Below are 22,153 nucleotides of genomic sequence, written 5' to 3'. Positions count from 1 at the left end.
GGTTAGTAAATAAAAAAAAAATTTTTTTTCAAGTGTGTGGTTGTTGTATATCTTGGCATTTGTAAGTAAAACATATTATATATGTACATATGTACACATATAGAGAGGTAGGTTAATAAGTCATATTATTTCCTATTAAAATGTATCTTATATACATATATTTATACGTAGTTGGTGGAATGTATAATCAATTTATTCTATAAGAGCGACGCGTTCTGTCCAGCCCGACAAACTGAAATTATGTTAATGGCCCAAACGGGCTCATAACTGATTGGCTATTTTTAAAAGAAATTTAAAACCGTCCAACTATTTAACTAAAACTTCGCTATACATTTAACATCATAAAAACACCAAGAATTTATTAATCAATAACATTTATTATTTACAGCTGAAGGAGTTTTTTGCTCTTGCAGACTGGATTGAATGACAAAATGCATTAGTGGTGCCGACTTTAACGTGAGCAATCTAACAATTATTATACACAATAAAAAAGGCATCGTTGATTTGCACTACACAAATATTATTGTATTTTCTCGTAATATTAATAAAATCACAGTGAAATATTACTGCACGCTGTAGAGTTGAAAATGTAGTTCTGGGCCTCCAGAATGTGCATTTCAGTTAAACAGATAGCAACTAACAGGATAATATAACCGCTATACCGGATCGCGCGCAGAAAGTCCCATAGTTTATCGCAGAATATGCTAAGCAGGACGCAGTGGAGCAAGGCGTGTACATTAACAATGCGCCACATCCAGGCGACGCAAAAAAACCAGGTGGACTTGAAGATGTAGTTTTGACAATGAGACTGGCTGCCGCTTACGTCCTCACGCTCCAGCATGTTCTGATAGACGGCTATGTAGCGATTCCACGCCGTGGAGCTCAGAAGCAGCTGGCCCGTGAAGCTAATCACGTTCTTGGCCACCTTTCTCGTTGTGGCCTTCATCTTTGGAATCATCATCGTGGGCTCTAGTACCTTGGAATCACTCATGGGTATGATGGAGTATCCCCTCCGCGGCGGGTTGTTCTTTAAGTAAAAGAATATGCCCAGCAGCAGGGCAATACATCCCAGTCCGTCGCACAGTCCATCCACATAATAGCCGGATGTGCCAATCTCCGAGCGCTCGCCGCGAATGTGCTTCCTCACGCGTGCCACATGCCCATCCAGGTCGTCCAGAAAAGTTCTGATTTGGAAAAGTAGCACTCCCATCCGCCTGTAACCTAGGCTATCCGAAGCCACGAGTTTACCCGCCAGACAGGCTACGCCTACGTGGAAAAACGATATCATGTTCGGCGTTATAAAGGTGGAACGCGAGAAGCCGATCACGTTGTCGAACATGGTAGCCAGCGGGGCGAACAGGTAGTGATTGGTGTGGTCCAGCAGTATAGCCTTCACGGTTATATGGCAAAGTGGGTTTATATCACAGGATATCCAGGTATGATCCTCGTAGGACGGCTGCCTGTCGGCGGCGGTGGGGAGTTTCGTACTGCTGCCACCGGATAAAGATTCCGAGGGGGACTGTCCTCCGGCGGATATGGGCAGGGACACATTCGTATGGTAATTCCGCTCAATGACATAGTTATGAATGCGCAGGTATAACTCCACATCCATAAAAACGTAAAAAATGATCAACAGGAACAGCAGGGTAAGCAGTATCTTGCTGATCTGCGAACTAGGCCCGATCATTGTGAGGTAGCGTTTAAAACTAAATTCTTATCGAAGTGATTTTAGGGAGCGACTGTAACGACGTAAATAAGAGAATATTAAATTACTGTATATGCAGGACAATTATTGGCATAATTACATATGTATATATAGAACTATAATGAATTGAAATTAGCTTTTACAACTTTGATAATAATTTAACGTTATTATTATAATTACAACAAAATAAAGAGTTTCAATTTTTGCAAAGTAAAAATATAGTTAAAAAGAATACGTTCTTATTGAGGGAGCGACTCCTATGACGAAAAATGAAAAACATATCAATATGGTATGGTGTTGGATGACTAAATCGGCCCACTTGGCATACATACACAGCCACAAATCACCCCACCCCACTCACTATCTATGTACATATATCTACATACTATCTGGAGGTATTTGCAGAAGCTTTTAACGAGGCACTAAGAATTAAACCTGCTAGTAGTAACCTTTTAACTGCCAATGGCGATTACGGGGCTTCTAATTTGTTTCATGTGTGTCAATGCACGCACCAATCAATCACATACACGAACACCTGGTGTGTGTGTGTGTGTGTAACATAAAGATAGTGGACATATGGTATTATCATCAATTTATAAGCCCCCGATTGCCGATCGGACCCCAATAACTGGGCCAATTGCAGTTTAAGGGCACCACTCACCGCCTTGCTTAATCATTGCACACGACTTTTCACTGTATCAAAACATTCTAGTGTTTATCACTCCGATTCGTAGAATTTCGAGCAACTTGTTGTAGTTTAAACCTGCGGACACTGTGACACTTAGAAGTAGTCAACAACAGCGCATAAATATATAGGTATTGCTAAAACACACAGGCAAATGTAAAAGTTTATGTTAATTGTTCGTAAATTTCGTAAATTAATTGCCGAGCAGTGTGGCCAGAGCACGCGAAGTATCTTAAGGCAGAGATGGTTTGCCAGACTGTTGCGACGTGCACAAATATTTTGGTCACACTGTTCTGATAAACTTTTCAATTTCAGTCTATTCTATTTTGTTAGTTTTAAATTGTTGCAATAGCTATTAATTACTTTTATAACTCGAAACCATGATTGCGAGGACCCTGAGAGCCGTAGGTCAGCGAAGTCGCAACCAGCTGCTCCGAAGGAGGCCCATATACCGCCCATTTCACGCGTTCCCGGCAAACTTTAGCAAGGCCTACGACCATGATGGAAAAACAAAAGTGACTATTTTCAACACCGAGACGGATCTGGGGCTGATGGTCACCGGATATAGCCAGTACGGGTTCAGGCTTAACAACGACATGGTCCTCATAGGACCAATTTCCGTGTTTCCCAGGTTTGTTGAATGGGTTGAGGCAGTCAGTGGTCGAATTATGTAAACAAGTGCATGTGGTTTATGTCCTCTTGATCCACATTCTTATGTGCATGTTTTCAATTTATAAATCTACAGTTTTCGAAATAATTTGGAAAATGTAAAGAACCTTTTCTCGAAATAATATTTGTTCATAGAATCCTAATTTATTTTTAGTGACCAATATGACGAGTAGTACTTAATTGTTGTTTGGAAAAGTAAAATAATTCGTAACTTTATAAGTTTTAAAGCCGTTTTTTAAAAATATTTTGACAACACATTTGAAAAATTTTCTTATTAAAACAAGAGCTTAAAAAATATACTAGTTCAAAATGAACGTTTGTGCGTTATAATGGGTTTTCAAAAGGGTTTATAAGATATATAGTTTATAATTTCACTACTTTAATTCGTTATGATTTAAGCTGTGCATGTGTATATTTCCAGATCTGTGCTTTCCTGGAACGTAAACAGCTTCGAGGACATTAATGAGGAGAGCCTTAGCCTTTTTCCCACTCTGGAGCCAAAAATCGACGTTCTTATTATTGGCATTGGCGATCAATCTCCACCGCCAGCCCTTTCAAAAAGGATAATTGAATTCATGAAGAAACACAAAATAAACGTTGAGGTTCTCCGCACGGAGCAGGTAATATACGCAGCCCTCCCTTAAAAGTTTCCAATTAATTAAAACTTTTTTTTAGGCTTGTGCCACCTTTAACTTCCTGAATGCCGAGAATCGAATGGTGGCCTGCGCCTTAATTCCCCCGCTTCATCTCACCTATAATGAAAACGACATTTTGCAGACGAAGCTGCGGCAAAAGGAGCTCTACGAGACAGAATAGGATTACTTAGATATATCTAATGCTTGTTTGAAAGGCTTGTGCTCTATTAGGAATTAAACTGTTTTTTAAAATTCAGATTTCTTTATTCGTATAGACATAGTTTTAAAGTGTATAAAAGCTAGCAATCTCGCAGTCAAACTGCACTCTCCTTGTTGATTAAATTTCGATTTCAGTCGGCTGTGGCGCCCGGATAGCGCTCAATGAGCATGGCTACGCCCTGCCCACCAGCTGCACAGGCAGCGACCACTCCAAGTTTGCCGTCCTCGCGAACTAGGCGGTTGGCCGAGTGCATACAAAGGCGAACGCCGGTAGCGGCGAATGGATGACCGATAGACAGGGATCCGCCCCAGTTGTTCCACTTTGACAAGTCCGGGCTACCAACTTTGTCGTTCAGGCCCAAGTAGGTCTTGCAGAACCAATCTGAGTCCAGGGCCTTTAGATTGGCAACTATCTGTCCGGCGAAAGCTTCGTGGATCTCCCAAGAGTCAATGTCGTTCAGACTGAGTCCAGCCTTTTTAAGTAGCTTGGGAATTCCGTAGGCAGGTCCCAGCAGCAACTGATTGACTGGATCTTGGGACACGTACAGGAAGTCTCGCAGATAGGCCTTGGGTTTCAGACCCAACTGTTTTGCCTTCTCCTCGGTCATGATCAGGCAAGCAGAGGCACCATCCGTAAGGAAAGAGGCATTAGCTGCTGTCACTGTACCGTATGGTTTTACAAAGGCCGGTCTCAACTTGGCCAGGCTCTCAGGGCTGGACACACGGATGCCGTTGTCCTTGTCTACGATCTGGTCAACGCCAGACACCTTGAAGGGCACCAGATCGGTGAAGTAACCCTTCTCCTGGGCCTCCTTGGCTAGCGTATGGGATCGCAGGGCATATTCATCCTGCTCGCTGCGGGAAACGTTGAATGCTGATGCCAGGCGATCTGCAGAGTGCCCCATAGTCTCGCCAGATGAGAACTCCGCTACGGCGGGCAGTTCGGGGGCTAAAAAGTCCGGCCTGAAGGTGGACAGAAGGGACAATCGTTGACCGAGGGTCTTAGCTTTGTTGGCCCTTAAAAGCAATGAGCGCATCTTGCGGGAGTGACGGATGGGTACATCGGACATGAACTCCACTCCACCAGCCACAATGACATCGTACGTATTGGTGGCAATCAGACCCATTCCTGTGGTGATGGCCTACAAAAAATTGGGCTACTCATTCGTTCTTAAGAAAAAGTTTTGGATAGGATTACCGCATTGGAACTGATGCAGGCCATGGTTACAGTGTGAGCGGGTGTTTTGTTGCTGAAACCAGCTGCCAAGGCTGCCTCTCTGGCGATATTGGAAGTCTTGACCTCCTGGATAACGCTGCCATAAACAATATAGTCGATGAGCTCCTTGTCTAGACGATTCTTTTGCAGCAACGACCTGTTGATTTAGATTACCCTAACTCTTAAGAAGTTTTTGATATACAATAAAATACATACAAGAGAGAGTGTCTGGCCAGTTCATGAGGCATCAGCTTGGAGTAGGAGGTTCCCGAGGTCAAGAAAGGTGTACGAACTCCATCAACCAAAACTATGTTCTGGCCGTTTTTCTGTTTGGGCTGTGGACTTGCCACAGCGGCCGATAAAGTGCGACATTGAACTGTAATAAAGAAGCATTACAAAGTAAGAATTACCTCTTTCTGATTTAATTTTTTTTATAATCATGATGTACCCATCCATTATCTTTCACCCGTAAGACGTCACTGCGAATTTCGAGTTTGGACTTTGGCCCTTTCATATTCAATCGGCGGCTGCTGCCACAAAACGTTATGAATTATCAAAGGCAAAGTCCAATAATTGCAGCAAGTAGTTTTTGATCATAATATGATCCGTATATTGTTAATAACTCACCTTTTCTGGAAACATTCAACAGGTTGAAGGCATTACCCTTGCGGCAGACATTTTGAAGGCTCATTTTGCGAAAGTTTTCGGATTTCTTTTCTCGCTTTTCTCAACCGCAGCTGTTTAGAGAATGGACGCCGGATCGCAATTTGTTATCGGTAATCGTCGCAAATACTATCGAAAGCTGGAAAAGAAAAGCTAAAGAATTTAAAATACCCTTCTTAAATAATTTTTAATGTAAAAATAGAGATTATATCCTATTATGCTTATGTGTATCTCTGTTTTATATTTATCTGGTAATTTAAAGAAAATATTTAGCATTTACACGCGATCCAAATGAATCGAAAAACAGCCTAGAAAAAGTCATAAAGGGATAGATTTCTCCAACGACCTTGACCCTAGCTGTGTTTCGATTATCCATCAAATAGGCAGTTTACAATTTCCAACTGCACGCCGATTCGTCACCTACCAGTTCTGCATATACCCTTTCCCATTATAGAAAACCATTAGCCGTGTCCTTGAACTACGATGTTAGTTATAACTACCACAAGGGATCTATATGTAAATAGGCGGCAAACGCATTACTTTCTATCGTTTTTTTTTTCTAAGTAAATAAATATCTTTTAATTAATATAAAAACTTTTTGAAGAATGTACATACATATGAAAATTGCAGCACTCATAATACGATCTATTTTCCTTCCTTAAACTAATCATTTGCATAGAAATTCGTTTAACCGTACCTTAATTACCAATGGAAGAAATTTTGTTCAAGGACGAATGTGATTGTTCTCTTAAATAGAATAATAAAGGGTAGAATGGACATGTAGGCGGCATGTGAAATTCAAATGAGCAATCGTTAAGGATTTACAATGAACGCAAATAATAAACGGATCGCAACTTATTGGGGACCAAGGTAAAATCTTCTTCTTTATATACATATTTATATACCATGCCATATATTGAACAAAGCTAGTACATACACATATGAATGTGTACATATGCATGTAAAAGAAATAGTTTTTCATAAAATTTATTGAATGTAATATTTTTTCTCAAATTTGGTGTATTTTGCATTTTTGTGCCTAAATTTTGGTATTGTAATCACAAGAAATACATAATACCAAATTTTTGAGAAAAAATATTACATTTAATATATAATATTTTAAGAAAAACTATTTCCTACAAAAATATATTGAATGCTCTGGTGAAAGCTTAATTTTTGGCGGGAAATGTTTGATTTGGCTGAACTGACGGCTCTCTTCTGCTCTCTCCGCTCAAAGAGACAGTACAGTACGTAAATAAAGTGTTTTGACGGAAGGAAAATAAACTTTTTAACTTTGCACTAACAACATCCTTTTTAGATTCCTATATTTTAAAGTTATATATATACATAAAAACTTGTATTGTCTTCAATTATTAGAATAAAAGTCTTACATTGATAAAACATTTTTTGATTACATGCATATTTTCCATTTACGCTTGCTTATTAAAGTAAAATGTCAAAACAACTGATGCTTGTTTTAATTTGATACAGATATTTTAATTAATATATTATACCCAATAGTTTAAATTAAATATTTAGAGCATGACAAGAATTTTACTTAGACAAAATAAAAACTTATAGCCATACTTTCCTGACCTACTGTAGATACCCGTTGTTGTTGCAGGCTGGTTGGCGGCAGAGGCGGCGGCAGAGCAGAGCGATCTCTCGGAAAAGACCGCACAGTCAAAAAAAACGGCTCCGAGTGAACAGACGTGCGCGCGCGCAAACAGTGGAAGTAAAAGTAGAAGCAGAAGCAAAGCAGAAGCTGAAATCGAAAATCGAAAGAGAGGCAAGAGATCGGATCTCCCACTCACACTCGCAGTTGCGCTCGCGCCAGAAAAAGTTTTACCAATCAAGTTTTTTATTTCGCAATAAAACAAAAAGAAAAAACAAAACTTCAACCTAGTTAAAGTTAATGTTGATGTTGTAGTTGTAGTTGTGGTTGTGCCGTTGTAGTGAACTTTTGTGTCTGTGTGCATTGGTATTGTGGATTTTGGTGTAATTGTGTTGGTGGATATTTCTTGCGTTGCGTCGCAGAAGAAGAAGCAGCAGCAGGAAAAGCCATAGAGAAATCGAAAATCCGCTCCTGTGAGAAATTAGCATTCAAGATAAAGAAAGGATATAGTCGAAAACATAAACACAACATGATCAATGAAATCGAAAGTTTCCAGTGAGCAGCAGTATGCATATAGCCGATCGCAAAGAATAAGCGATCAGAACAAACAGTGTAAAAGTGAGTGACTCTATTCGTCCTGGGATTAATTAACTGCTGATCAACCAACTTAATGAAAGAGGTAAGCAGAGTATCGTTCGTAAGTAAGCTTTTCCGAGATTTTCAACATCTTTGGCATTGCAACATCTCAGAGATAATAAAAAGTTGGGTTTTGTTGTACACGATACGTGTATGGCTCTTTGTGCACCTAAGCACACAAAGCATCCAAGGTCAGAAACTAACTTAATAGTGGTAGAGAAAACAGAAAACTGAAAACATTCCAAGCTCGGTTTGGATCGTATCGTATCCAAAACTTCGCTCCGAAGCTTCGGTTCGTGGCGATCCAATCTTGGTCGTCATGAACTGAACATCATTAGTAGTACAACAATAATAACAACTGGAGACAAGAAAGGCTTAGTGACCTTCATCGCGTGCTTTTGTCTGCGTTATATACTCCCCGCGTGTTTGTGTGTGATCGTATGCATGTCATAAAATTTGAAGACATACATTAGCGCACGCACACACGCATCGTCGACTAACTTAACTGCTTTCCAATAAGAGTGAAGGTGAAAAAGCACACACAAGCACAAGCACACACATATGCAGTTACACGGTGTTCGCGCAGATGTTACAAAATATGCTGTTAGGAAAGGCAGGGGCGTAGGCTTTCTATTAAGGGGACTTTTAGTTTAAGGAGTCTAACTAAGCGAAAACGTATAAGTGTTATAAGTCATTAAATCGTCAAGTGATCATTTTGAAAGCTTTGATTCCCGTAAATTACAGAAATTCTTAAACGCATGTACATCCAAAATGAAATATATAAACTGGTACACATTACCACAAATTCAAAGCAAACCTTTTCCTATCTTTCTCCGTATCGCCCAGCTTATGAAGTTATGTAATTCAAATTTGGGTCACTTTTACGAGTGTAGCATTTACAACAAGTACGAAAGACGGCGGCTCTTTGCCATTTTCCCTCGCTTCTTTGGTTCGGCAAGAGAGCTTTTTGTGAAAGGGGAAAGGGGGAAGAGAGCGAGAAAGAAAGAGAATGTGAGAGAGAGCGGCAGAGCGAAAGAGAGGGAGAAAAACGAGTTTGCCGTTGCTTATTCCGCTCCCTTTTTAACTTTTTACCTTTTACGAGCTTATAATACTTTCAAAACCCATGTAGCTTTCTCTTTTGAGGCCTTCGATCGGATAAGATCCATATACATATTTCCAGTTCCATGTCCCATTCCCGTTCCCGTTCTCTTCCACTTGGAAATAGACACATGTGCTTTATATTCGTAAACACTCACGCAATCTGCAAATACACACACACGCTTACATATATATATATATGTAAAGGGGAAAGAGTAATTGTAAAACTACATTTATATTACATGGGAACGATGACGACGACAAAAATCGGAAAGTGTGGAAATATACAAACGATTGCGTTCTCCGCCTATATGTATGTACATATGTGTGCCTGAATGTCTGCTTTGTTGTTTAGCTTTATACCCCGATCTTCAGACATACAGACGAACACAAGCATAGAGAGGAGAAAAGCTTTTTGTGAAAGGTGATTTTATGCGCGCATTGTGAGTTAGCGCGTTTTGTTTTGTCTCGTTTCCCCTCTCGATCTTCTTCGCCAGCTTTGTCCCTTTCATTCTCACATCCAGTTTGCCAGATATCGCGAAAAGAGAGGAGAAATGTTGGAAAAAATATCCCATATACCTTTTTCAATCTAAGGAAATATTTCCATGAACTTTCACCTTTTGATTGTAATAACCATTGAAATGATCTTCAGTCATGGTTTGTTCGAAACCGATTGCGAAATCACCTGAGAAACTTGTAGAAAGTGAATGGCCCTGACTCATGGAAGCATAAATTATCCATGTACATACATACATATTTACAAATAAAAGTATATATGTATGTACGTTCTGTTAATACCGTTTTGGTATTTATTTGGCGTTAGAATGAGCACACCAACTACCTCCCCTCTCCCATTGTCTCTCTCCACTCCAAGGCAAAAACGATCTATGTTCAGCTTTCGCTTCCCATTCCCATGAAAAATACAACATTCCCATTTCCATTCTCTTGCTCTCCGCCAAGCCAGTCATTCAAGTTTTATTGAAAGTGAACGTTTCGTTCGTCTCCATGCAAAAGAAGTGGTGGAGCACAGGGGGACAGGAGCAGCAGAGCGTAACCAAAAGCAAGACTATCTTTCTTTTTCATTTTTTTTTTTTTTTGTTATTTTTGTTCGAGATCTACTGCTGCTGAACTTTAGCTTTTTGGTTTATTATTTTTCGTGGGCCATGCAGACATACTCACTTATACAAGCGCAGCTGAAAAGAGCTTACAAGCCATGCTCTTGCACAATACAATAATGGTGGCCCCTTAATAAACCCACACTTGCAAGAGCCCCACTGCACTACTCACACATTCATAGGCAGACCTTACACAGTAATAATGAAAAAAACATGGAAAAAAAGGTAGATGGATATTTAAAAGATTGTTATTCAAAAAAATAGATTTTGTATGGATATGCCTTTAAAATTTATCTAATTTTCCTTAACAATTTTTTTCTTTATTGAATATATTCTCAGTAACTAAGATTATATTATTCAATTGTGGGAGGAAGCTTAGCAGCTTATTTTAATAAATTAGTTCAAATAATCAAATGTAAATATTGCCAAAAAATAACATTTTCACATCAGCATAAGATGAATTCAAAAGTCAGAGTTAAAATCCCTTGCAGTCAAATTTAAACTGTGATTCATAAATTTTTAAAAACATGCATTTAAAGAAGTATTATTTTAAAGTTAAAAAGTTATAATTTGTATATTTTCGTTCGGTGTACACCGATATAGGCGGACAAGCCAGAGAATTTCAGTGTAACAATTTCATCGCATAAAAGAAACGGCAACAACTACAACAAAAGCGGGAAAGCTTTTTTGGAGGCAATACCACTAGCAACAACAAAAAATACTATTACAACAACATAGCGGAGCTCTATGAAGTGAAGCTTTCATCTTTTCCAACACAGTACACTCACACAATCTTATACACATGACGATTGTGGGTTGCAGTATTACAAAAACACCAAGTACAGAAAAACCTAAAAACCTGATTAGTTAAACATTTACTATTGCTTTATGGGAAGTTTGTTAATGCCAGCACACACATGTACACATGTATACATACTCCCATGCTGAAATTCCAGTAATATAACGCATTTAACCGTTATGGAAAGCACTTTCGAATATTTCCACGATCCTTTTTCTAACAGAAAGCATTGTGTTTGTAAACGTTTATGACACAATAGTTGGAAAGAGTAAGAAATAGAGGACGAGAGAGAAAGAGAGGGCGACAATTTCAGTGAAAGGCGGATTGTGTAATAACAAAGCAAAAAAAGCAAACAAAAAATGCAAACTTCCCAATCCAAAACTTTCTATTTCACTGGCTTCACTTTTGCCACATGCTCCACATACATTCATAAATAACCATCAAGAGTTATAACTTCTATAACTCCACTTCCGTAAGTCAGATTTTATAACGATTTATAGCTCTTTTAGCTCGAATTATTTTACTTGCGCCTGCGCAACTTGAGCGAAATTTGCAACTGCATAGATATTTTAACTGGAAACTAAATGGATGAGAATCGTTAATTAGATTTTTATTTCAAATAATATATAATGATAACACATTAAGATCTAGAAAACAGTTTTTTAAGACATAAGTTTAAGTTTACTCAATTTATTGTGAAGAATCTTTTGAGATTGGAATTGGGTACTCTGACTCTGCAATCTGACACGAAAGATCGGAGCCATAGAAATAACAGAAATCTAACGATCTCCGGCATACTTGCTCTTCCATTTGCAGTTTCAAAGAATGTTGATGTTGCAATACAGCAAGCATGGCGAGTGCATACTCAAAGAAATCGGAGCAGCCTTCAGAGGGGAGCACCCGGCGGACCTGACTATCGTCTGCGAGAACAAAGTGAAGCTGCACGCCCACAAGTTGGTCCTGGCGGCCGCCAGTCCGCTGATAAGGTAATCTTTTCGAGTCGATGCCTTTACTTAAAATTAACACCTTGTATATCGATTAGGAACCTGCTGGAGGACACCCACTTGAGCGACTGCTCTACCACCGTATACTTTCCCGACGTGAATGCCACCTACTTCAAGTTCCTGCTGGACTTTCTGTACTCCGGTCAGACGTGCATTACATCGCGGGATGTGAACTATCTGCACGACCTGCTGCTGTTGCTGCAGATCAAGTCGGACAGCTGGAAGACGACTGACTCCGCCTATCTGAGCAATAAGTGCGGCAGCCTGCGTGATCGGGCGGACAGGCGAAAACAGCAGTACGCTAGCCCACAGAATTTGGAGCCGGATCAGACGCTTAAGTACGAGGTAGACAGCGTGGATGAGTCTCGTAACGCGGCTGACTTCTCGTCCGCCTTCAACTCCGGAGACAACTGCGAGAGTGCGCCCGAATGCGAGCGGAGTGGCGCCCACAACAAGGAGGAGGAGGAAGACGACTGCACCCAAAAGGACAATAAAAGCGACAAAGACACGGACGAAATAGTAAATCTCTCGAATGCTCCGCCCAGCGGCACCAGCGGCAGCAACAGCAACATCAGTAGCAACAGCAACCACCAGCAGCTTCATCACCACAATCACAACAACAATAATAATAATAACAATAACATCAGCAGTTCAGCTATAAATCCCGTCAACCTTTCTCTCGATCTTCGGACGAAAAGCGAAAACTTGGCGAACAGAACCTTGGGATCCGGATCAGACCACAGCGGCATTGACCTAGCAGTGACAGCAAGCGAAAGCACAAAACGCAAGGGTCTTTTCTTCGATTCGCACAAGGATGTTATGAAGCCACTGTCGGATGGCTCTGATATCAACAGCTCACCAGAGAACTATGTGGTAACACCGCACCGGAAGCGTCGACCCGGATTCCACAACACGCAAAGTGACAATCAGCCGTTCACCTCGTACCCTCACAGTTTGTTAGAGGAACTGCGCCTAGCCAAGTCGACGACATCGCCCATTTCGGGTTTTGGGTCTGAGAAGAACATGCTAGCGCATTTGGAGGACGGGGCCCTTAACGGGGACACACTTACGCCGGACAGGAAGCACCTGCTAGAGGGACAGCGCAATCGAGCCCAGAGCCCCGAGATGCCAATGCATTTGGGTCCGCAGTTCGTGTACCAGTGGCAGTCAAACCAAAATGCAGCCATGTCCGCAATGCCCAATCTACAGTCGCGACTCTCTAGTCTGTCGCATATAAGCCTTAATCTAGACCATCCGGAGGGACGCAGTGGGTCCGCATCTGGATCGGGATCGAACATGGCCGGAAGCAATACGCACGCCTCCTCGGTGCGGGAGTACAGATGCGAGTACTGTGGAAAACAGTTCGGCATGTCCTGGAACCTCAAGACTCATCTGCGCGTGCATACCGGCGAGAAACCGTTCGCTTGCCGCCTCTGTGTGGCTATGTTTAAGCAGAAGGCTCACCTACTGAAGCACCTGTGTTCGGTACATCGAAACGTCATCACTACCACCAACGGGACGGACACGGAGAATCGATATAGCTGCTGCTTCTGCTCCATGTGCTTCGAGTCGGTCCAGGAGCTCGTTCGCCACCTCTCTGGCCACCACAACAACCTGCTGCTGACCAAGAATCTGCGCGAATAATGTGCTGAGCTTCGGCATTCGCATCCGAGAGCATCCCATCTGTCCGATCCGAACCAAGGCGATTCCGAGGCGATCCGCGGGACGGACAACTGCAAAGAGACCTGAATTTTAAATAATAGCAGTAGCAGATTTAATTGCCTATTGTATAAATATGTAAAATCTAAATTTAAATTGTAAGTTTACAACGCAACACATTCACGCGACTTTGCTCGATCATATTTCACCCAACACCAACGGCTTGGAGCTCCATATCCGAATCCGCATGATCCTCGATCCTTCCGAATGCGCACCACGGAGGCCACTCACGTTGTTTTCTCATTTAAGTTTTATTTGACATTCAATCCAATCCCCCGCAAATGCACTTCCACTCCCACTACGACCCCCAATTCTTTTTTAAGCGGCTGGTCCATTTACAGTGGAGCACTTATTTGTAAGCATATGTTTATACGCAAGGTATTTTAATTTCTATTGTATTTTCAACCCGTCTTAAATGAACTTCATTACCTAAAAACCTAAAACTTAATTTTTTAATAGTTCGATACACGCTTTTTTTAAGGATTTTACATATTCCCTCCTAAAATCGCCAATTAAAGTGTGTATAAAGTGTACAGTATACAAGCTCGTAATAAAATCAGAAAAGCATTTCCGTTTTGTTTATACTTTTTCAATCATTTTTAGAAATATATTCTATGTTAAACTGACGCTGTGTTTTGTGTAAAATTTAATACGGGAAAATGGTTGTTCTTTTCATTATATTTAAGGTTCGACAATAATTTTGCCAAACTGTAAAACGGTTACTGTTTTAGTATTTTCTTGTGTTGTGATATTCCTTTGGTATTTTTTTGATGCTGAGTTGGCAGGTCTAGTGACAGATTTTAAATTTCATATATTTTGTATCTTTAAAATCCGTTTTTAGAAAAGGTTAACATGAAATTTTAATACTAATAAATATTTAATATAGTATTCTCAGTTACTATTTTTAAAGTTATGTTACTAAACGAAAGAATTATGAAAAAAAGAATTTTTTTAAAAGCTCGTTTTGAAAAGTAACAACATTTGGCGCCCAAGTGGCGGTGTCATCGAAACGTGATTGCAACCGAGGCGACGGTTATAGATAATATTCGCACTGCTGGTCGCTGAAGTATAACAAATCAAGGAGCCAACTAGTCAGACCATCGAATGCGTATTTTCGACTGCGGACGATTTCGAGTCACTCGGAGTTAACGTTAACTGTTATTTTTAGTTAAAAATTGCATCCGATAAGTCGGGAACGCGAGTCATAATCCGCGACTATGTGGTGTATGGGGACAAGCATCCAAGAGATAAAAATCTGAGAAATCGGGCGAAGTACTCAACTCCAACTCACTACAACATATATGCATACAATAGCAGTAGATTAAGTTTACTAACGGTAGTTCAGTGATTGCCAACTGTGAGTGGGAAAGGGACAAAGGATAACGAAGAAGGATGGCATTGCCGAAGAAAATTAAATGTTTTAAATATTTGGTTTACAGTTATGTGGTGCTCTTAGCGGTAAGTTGTATTGCTGTTGGTCCAAACGAGGGCATAATTGCATACTTGTCGAATTACATAAGGTTAGAATTCATGTATCTGACTCTTAAGAATTTCCATATTAGTGTTTTATTAAACAAAGCATTGTACATATGGTAATCCCAATACATTTATACCTTAAATCCAATTTATTCACGTACGAAGGTATATCAACTCCATAATTCAAGTGACGAGTAGACGACATGATACATATTCTTCAGTGCATTTCTACATCCCTTAGAATATATACATAAGTATGTATATATATCATACAAACATAGTTTACGGAATGGGGCATCGCGTTTTTGGTCCCGACTTGGAGTGACCTTGAGCTACTTAAAGCTGCGCCTAAGTATGTATGTATATATATGCCCACTTGCACACACATGCGTGCACATAAGGTTCCTTGGCATGTGACGTCAAAAGGGAGTATACCCCATCTGTATAATATGTATATAGTATGTAGCACATCCCGAATACACACGGTGCAATTAAATACCCATCCAAGGACACGGTATCGACAGTGCGGGACCTTGAGATAAAAACATTAGCCTGTGATAACAGTAGCCTCCCAAAATCCTTCCTTTCTTTCAGTTAACCGGAGCTGCGCAGATATTTTTGGGCACATCCCTGCTCTGGGGGCACTCGGTCTACTATGGAATTGTGCAGAACAAGTTATGGGCCCCAGCAGCAATCCTCCTTTGCCTGGGACCCGTCACCTTCATCCTGTGCTGGATGGGTTGCCAGGCCACCAATCAACGAAAGCGCTGCCTTCTGGGAATGGTATTGAGATATATGGGAATCACTATGCATCAGTATTAACGTATATCCATTGGAATCCCCCAGTTTGCTGCCCTTTTAGTGGCCTGCATCTGTGTTCAGTTCATCATCTGCGGCTGGTCTTTGGCCATGAGGGAGAATCTGCCCACCTCTGTAGAGATCTTCATCGACGACTCCTTTGTCGAGTTCTTGGACAAATTTTCGCGCACCAAGGTGGATAACCTACATTTGTGGAATAGGATGCAATCTCAGGTAAGCTAAATGAAGGTCGTATTCATGCTCATAAAAATAAGATAATTGAAGACTTAGGTTATTTATTACAAAATTAAAAGAGTTCATGAAGTAAAACCAATATTTAACATATAATACCTTTTAATGGCCTAAATAACTTAATTCACATGAACATACTTAGTTGCAATGCTGCGGAGTGGACGGCCCTCTTGATTACCGCCGACTTTCGCTGCCCTGGTCCTGCTGCTCGCGTCCTGAGCACGCCTACGAGTCAGCATGTGATACACACTACAAGCGCGGATGCCTGGCAGTCGTCTCGGAGCAGATTAGAAACCGCTTGCTGATTACCGCCTTCGGAGCTGCCATTATAGCCATATTCCAGGTTAGACTACGATAGCTTATCTTCAATACTATGAACTTAATAGCGAACTTCCCCATTTAGAGCCTGGGAATCTTCTGTGCTGTCCACCTGACCATTCTGTTCGGAAAGAACGACAACACCCATCCAATAAACATGAATCGGAAAAAAAAGCAGCAACAATTCTTGCCCCTTACCATACAGGACAAGCGGCACGACATGCCCTCGCCCATTAATTTATCCCCTTCAGCACCCGGGCAGCGGGTTTTAAAAACTGCTCTGCCCTCGGCCATGCACAAATGACAGACGATTAGCTTTTAAGATTGCAAAAATTTATGGAAACTCGAAAAAAAGTATAAAAAAAATGTTGTAAACTGAGATGGAATGAATATAACTGTGACCCTCAATGTTACGTTATGGTAATTTTAAACAATTTAACGTTCGAGAAAAGAAACAACATTTGAATTTGGATTAACTCTCCAGTAGTTTAATTAAAGCTTAAAAACAATTGGATCTAAGTTGTTTGTATTCACGGGTCAAGGTTAAGCATTGTGCGTAATGTTGGGCGGCACATAGAAGGTGTCCGCTGCTTTCGGCTTCTTTTTCTTACCAAACCAGCGCTTTGGATAGTATACCTTCTTCTTGTAAATCTGAATGTCGATATCATCCCTGTTTTCAAAGAACCACAAACTCTGCCGTTTCTCATCTAGTTCGCTGAGAGTCTTTTCAATACTAGCCTTACGCTCTTTTAGATTTTGGGCTTGCAGTTTGTACTCAATAGCGGCTTCGAACTTCTTGGCCCATTCTTGATAGGATTCACTGTAATCAGCCAATAGCTTGGGCTCAAACTTCAGGGCACTGCCTTTAGTGCTGTTTTCCAGTAGCGTTTCGATGACACTGGACTTGCTAGTATTCTCAAGCGTATCTTGAAGGGATTTCACTAACTCTTCCGAACCCTCCAACTTTAGGCACTGTACTACACTTTGGGCGGCAGTTAGAGTTTCCTTATGAAATACAGTTTGGTTACAGTTTAAAAAACTAGTGGCCTCAGCTATTTGTCCAGATATGACGTAGCCAAGTAGGGCAATATTTTGCTTTAGCTCTTTCAAGGCCCCTTCACCAGAATCCAGTCGAATCATGGCACGACCCAGTTTCTTCTCTTCGGTGTTTTCGGTGGCATCCTCGGGATAATTGCGAATGAACTTGACGCGAATCTTTTCCTAATAAATAAGGGAAGACAGCAAATAGTATACTTACTAACAGTCTTTTCCACAAAAGTTTCAGTTAGACATTATGGAACATTTTGTTATAGAATTATCTAAATAAAGTAACTAAATTTCCCTTATCTTACCACTTCAGCATTTTTCGCAGCAGGTTTAAATTGAGAGGACTCGAAAGGTTTGAATTCCTTAACAAAGGACCAAAACGACTGCAGTACCAGGGATTCGACCAATTCATTGTTGCATAAGCTCCTCTCCACGAGAATCATGGCAATCTGAGCGGCTTCTACAGCGTGGCCATTGTGAAGAAAAAAGTCCATCAGAAAACAGCCAGAAAACTGGTCTACGAACAGCCCATATTGGGTGGGATTGGAAAGGATCGATACTGCCTCCTGGGGATTTGTGGAGTCCAGTAATTGCTTAACCAGAATACTTGAGAGCAAGGGCACCAAACTGGACTCCTTTTGTTTTCTGCAGATATTTCCAGATTAGTTGGGGTAACATATTCGCGATATTTATACACACCTGAGCTTAAGCAGTCTATCCACCAGGTCCATGGGCCGATTGTCCGGATTGACAAAAATGTCCAAATCTATATTTGTTACCGCATGACTGTTACTTGCGGCAAATTTTGCTGGTCCTTCGATTGCCAACTTATTAAATTCCGCCGAGAAGTATGACACCAACCTTCTGGGTGGAAATATGCATAATATCCTCGATCGCAGCATGGTTGAATATTAGTTTTAATTCATAAAGTTTTATAACCAGACCGATTAACAAATAACATGCAGCTGGTTGAAACAAAAAAAATCCCTAAAGCGTTTCCAAAAATACCGCTTTGCTGGTATTTTTATTTAAAAATTATTAGGGGTATTTTATCCCACTCTGGTTGCTTATTGTAGAGACGATGGAAATGAAACTGGTACTCAAAACTAATGAAATTTGAATTTGTTTTATTTACTTAAATACAGGTCTTATTCGACATATTCTTTCTAAGGTTACTAGCCAAATATACATTTTGATATAATAGAAACTGCTTTAGTTGTATCTAATCTTCTCATAAACATACAATAGTCATCGCCATCTACGGTCTAAAAAATGTATAATGTGGAAAAGTTAATTTTTTATGTAGGTATTAATAAAAGAATAAAATTACTTTAGATATGGAATTCAATTCACTTCGATTAATGAAGTCAGGTTTTCTATTTTAAATTAGAATTATTATATAAACACAACTGTCTTTATTTTGTTGTCCAATAAATTTATATTAGCCCTTTAATAATTTCCGTATTGTAAATCACATCCACATAATTATAGTCACTACAATGTAGTGATCCCTATAGATGATTCTTATGTGTGTTACCACATTTAGATATAACATTGGGATTTAGGATTTACGGTCCATTAGATTAGTGCTTGGCTTATAAAACTACCGGTTGCGCATTAGATAACTCCTTTTTCTATTTCACCATATATATACTGTGTATACTGCTACCTTGTACTTATTATCCGCTTTGTTACCGATTTAATACACTTTCCACTTGATAATTGGATAACAATTTGGGCTTGAAGGGCGTGATATTTGGTACTTGTAGATAGTGACCTTTCATCCCCCATTAAAACTCTTGTTTTCGTTTCCGCAGGCTTAGACCAGCTGAGCCTTCAAAAGGGTGCTAAGCCAGTTGTCCCATGAGATATGATTTTTGGTTCCCAGAAAAACGGAAATAGTGTTACACAGATCTTATTTATTTAACGCAAATTCGCTCCAAAAAGTTAGTAAAAATAATATCAAAATAATTGTATTCATCAAAATGTATACTAATATTTACATAGATATTAGTGGATTCTATATTTGATCGTATAAGCATTTCACTTGACGGGCATTTTGAGGAGCCTTAAGAGATGGACCTAGATATTTTGACCCAGCTGAAGAATTCTTTCGAGTATCCATTTTAATGGATTTGTCTTTCATTATGTAAATGGCATGTCTCTCTTGCTTTCGAAATTTTGCTCTTCTGTTTTGAAACCAAACCTGAAATATTATTAATGTTTAAATTATACTTTAGCTTAATTCGGAAAAAATAGGTTGTCCAAACCTAATTTTTTTAGATTACTAACATAGGTGGGCAAATGAGAAAAAGTATGATTAAGTTGAAAAATATAGCAGTGCAAAAAAAATATATTTTTTAAGGCAATACCTTTAATGTGAGTATAATGTATTGGAACAATACTGAGTTAATGTATTAATCAACTAGAGTTAAGTTTATCTCAAATACATTGTTTAATATTTTAAGAAAAAATTGAGATGATGAATTATTGATAATATTCCCCTATTAGTTAGATTTGTTCAATTTTTTTTTCATACCTGAACTCGGGCTTCTGTCAAATGTAATTTTGATGCGATCTCTTCTCTAGTATAGATGTCTGGATAATGGGTCTCTAAAAAGATTTTTTCCAGCTCGTTAAGTTGGTTGGAAGTAAAAGTAGTTCGAATCCGTCTCTGCTTTGATTTATCTGTGAGGGTCAAGCCGTCATCTCCATAGGGTTTTAAATGAAAGTCTATAAACGTTGCCCATAAAAATGGTTTTAAATGAAGTTTTAATCGTATAAATTTCATACGATTTTTACTTTAAGCAATAGGGATACTTATTTTTGTTAATTACTTAAGTGCAGATCTTACCAGAGTTATAGGACGCAATGTTGTGAGTTCCTGGATAAAATTCCGAAACTGTGGTGATTTTGGAAAAGAGTAAGCTCGACTCCTGGTTCAGGGAACCCCTTATAGCTGTCTCGTTGGCACATAGCTTGTAGCTGGAATCAATCATTAGATTATAGTGATTCATGTGATTGGCCACGGACAGGCCCCCATTGGAACTATTATTATAAAACTCGGAGTTCGCGTTGTATAAACAATCCTTGTCAAAGTTCGCCTTGTTGATAAATGAAAATTCCATCGCATCAGAGGTGAATTAAAAACACAGCACTTGACAAATTTTACTGCCCGTTAATGAGTCATTCGGCAATAAAACACATAGTTATAGATATTCTCGCGGAAACACACAGTTTTTAACTGCCCTTGAATAAATAAGCTTCGATTACGATTGTATCAACTACAGGATGTTGGACGAAAAAGGATGCTGCACTTGTCTCGGGAGAAAGGGACGGAAAATTTCATTCGTTTCCGCGTTTGGAGGCGGTGCTAACGAGCTCCACTCGACATAAGGGTGGAAATCGGACTTTCCGGCGCGTGTCATGCACTGCGCCGAAATTCGGCTTCCCTGACCTTTTACTTGTAAAAAAAAAACAAAAAAAATAGCCGTAGTTTTATACAATTCATAGATTTGATAGTTTTTGCCGATTTTGGCCATTTTGTCAGTAAATATTCACAATTTAACCTCCCGTTTTTCTAAACTTATTAAATTTCCGCCGTAAACTTTTTTTCAAGTGTTCCAATTTTCACAGGCCTCAAAAAGCAACACTCAGAAGATTAAATTGGCTTATCCGAAAATGGTGAATGTGGAATATTCTTTTTTCTAAGAGAAAGGAAAAGTAATCTTTTAAATTATAATAAAACTTAAAAAATCGAATTTCTTTATACGAAAATCATGAAAATGACATGGCTCTTCATGAACAGATACAAATCATAAACTGATTTCTGACTTTAAAGTAATTCAAAACCGAAAATGAGAAAGGGTATCTGGGGATTCACTTACGCTGTTATGGCAACTAACCAATTTGATAAAACAAATGGTGTTGTACCGAACACAATGAATAAGAGACACCTTACTATTTTTCTGGTCCCGAATATTAGGTTGATTGAAACATTGCTTATAAGCGCTTGCAGGATACAACCCTCTTTTTCGAAAAAACAATTATTTGTTTTGCGGATTATTTCGATTAGTTAATTTCAGTAAGCAGACTATAACCTAATTCGTATTTACTTTATTTTGAAGTTTATTATTGTGCACCCTAATTTTGGACGAGACTTGAAAAGGCACAGTTATTGTTTGTGTTGATAATCATGTTATTTTAAACCATTTCAAAAATATAAATAAAAAATATCTTACCTTTGATAAAGTTCTCAATAATTAAACTGATAACTGATAAATATTACAGTCTAAACTTTTTCATACCTATGCAGGTCAGTTATAAATAAAAGTTGTACTTTTATGTAACGAAAAACAATAGAAGAAACGAAGAAATATATATGAGACGAAAGAAAAGGGAGATTATACATATTTTAACATTTGCATGGTAGAGTGAATGCTTTTTCTTTTCTTAATCATCGAATTGGAACGAGTACTTCTGGA

General features: G+C 39.4%; 7 protein-coding genes and 1 long non-coding RNA gene across 9 annotated transcripts; 4 read left to right on the top strand and 4 right to left on the bottom strand.

Moving 5' to 3' along the window:
* Positions 1–13: 13 nt before the first annotated feature.
* LOC108107287 lies at positions 14–571 on the top strand. Its single transcript, XR_001772433.2, has 2 exons — positions 14–107; positions 389–571. It is a non-coding gene; the product is annotated as an uncharacterized LOC108107287 (long non-coding RNA).
* LOC108107284 (ceramide phosphoethanolamine synthase) lies at positions 333–2,625 on the bottom strand. 2 transcript variants are annotated; one of them, XM_017214738.1, is made up of 2 exons: positions 2,367–2,625; positions 333–1,739 (listed from the first exon to the last, which is right to left on the bottom strand). In XM_017214738.1, the coding sequence occupies exon 2, from the start codon at positions 1,685–1,687 to the stop codon at positions 551–553; it is 1,137 nt and encodes a 378-aa protein (XP_017070227.1). In that variant the 5' UTR covers positions 1,688–1,739; positions 2,367–2,625; the 3' UTR covers positions 333–550. The 2 variants fall into 2 exon arrangements, with proteins under 2 accessions (XP_017070227.1, XP_017070228.1); XM_017214739.1 differs by lacking the exon at positions 2,367–2,625 and adding an exon at positions 2,092–2,317.
* A 44-nt stretch (positions 2,626–2,669) lies between these two features.
* LOC108107286 (NADH dehydrogenase [ubiquinone] 1 alpha subcomplex assembly factor 3) lies at positions 2,670–3,950 on the top strand. The gene is made up of 3 exons (XM_017214740.2): positions 2,670–3,021; positions 3,481–3,679; positions 3,735–3,950. Exons 1-3 carry the CDS (start codon positions 2,771–2,773, stop codon positions 3,873–3,875), a joined length of 591 nt encoding a protein of 196 aa, XP_017070229.1. The 5' UTR covers positions 2,670–2,770; the 3' UTR covers positions 3,876–3,950.
* On the bottom strand, positions 3,937–5,895 carry LOC108107283 (trifunctional enzyme subunit beta, mitochondrial). Its single transcript, XM_017214737.2, has 4 exons — positions 5,757–5,895; positions 5,346–5,505; positions 5,112–5,286; positions 3,937–5,055 (listed from the first exon to the last, which is right to left on the bottom strand). The coding sequence occupies exons 1-4, from the start codon at positions 5,818–5,820 to the stop codon at positions 4,045–4,047; spliced, it is 1,410 nt and encodes a 469-aa protein (XP_017070226.1). The 5' UTR covers positions 5,821–5,895; the 3' UTR covers positions 3,937–4,044.
* Positions 5,896–7,470: 1,575 nt separating this feature from the next.
* On the top strand, positions 7,471–14,404 carry LOC108107384 (transcription factor Ken). Its single transcript, XM_017214896.2, has 3 exons — positions 7,471–8,086; positions 11,872–12,041; positions 12,098–14,404. Exons 1-3 carry the CDS (start codon positions 8,078–8,080, stop codon positions 13,701–13,703), a joined length of 1,785 nt encoding a protein of 594 aa, XP_017070385.1. The 5' UTR covers positions 7,471–8,077; the 3' UTR covers positions 13,704–14,404.
* A 456-nt stretch (positions 14,405–14,860) lies between these two features.
* LOC108107441 (23 kDa integral membrane protein) lies at positions 14,861–17,136 on the top strand. The gene is made up of 5 exons (XM_017214981.2): positions 14,861–15,236; positions 15,849–16,037; positions 16,101–16,286; positions 16,447–16,647; positions 16,708–17,136. Exons 1-5 carry the CDS (start codon positions 15,171–15,173, stop codon positions 16,924–16,926), a joined length of 861 nt encoding a protein of 286 aa, XP_017070470.1. The 5' UTR covers positions 14,861–15,170; the 3' UTR covers positions 16,927–17,136.
* LOC108107440 lies at positions 17,089–18,644 on the bottom strand. The gene is made up of 3 exons (XM_017214980.1): positions 18,369–18,644; positions 17,975–18,314; positions 17,089–17,843 (listed from the first exon to the last, which is right to left on the bottom strand). Exons 1-3 carry the CDS (start codon positions 18,569–18,571, stop codon positions 17,166–17,168), a joined length of 1,221 nt encoding a protein of 406 aa, XP_017070469.1. The 5' UTR covers positions 18,572–18,644; the 3' UTR covers positions 17,089–17,165.
* A 927-nt stretch (positions 18,645–19,571) lies between these two features.
* LOC108107232 (paired mesoderm homeobox protein 2B) lies at positions 19,572–21,154 on the bottom strand. Its single transcript, XM_017214650.2, has 3 exons — positions 20,524–21,154; positions 20,209–20,402; positions 19,572–19,875 (listed from the first exon to the last, which is right to left on the bottom strand). The coding sequence occupies exons 1-3, from the start codon at positions 20,795–20,797 to the stop codon at positions 19,690–19,692; spliced, it is 654 nt and encodes a 217-aa protein (XP_017070139.1). The 5' UTR covers positions 20,798–21,154; the 3' UTR covers positions 19,572–19,689.
* Between the last annotated feature and the right edge of the window lie 999 nt (positions 21,155–22,153).

Source organism: Drosophila eugracilis, unplaced genomic scaffold (genome assembly GCF_018153835.1).
Source record: "Drosophila eugracilis isolate 14026-0451.02 unplaced genomic scaffold, ASM1815383v1 contig_1765, whole genome shotgun sequence".
Lineage (NCBI taxonomy): Eukaryota > Metazoa > Arthropoda > Insecta > Diptera > Drosophilidae > Drosophila > Drosophila eugracilis.
Note: the sequence above shows the minus strand (reverse complement) of the source record. Positions and strands in the feature narration are given on the sequence as shown.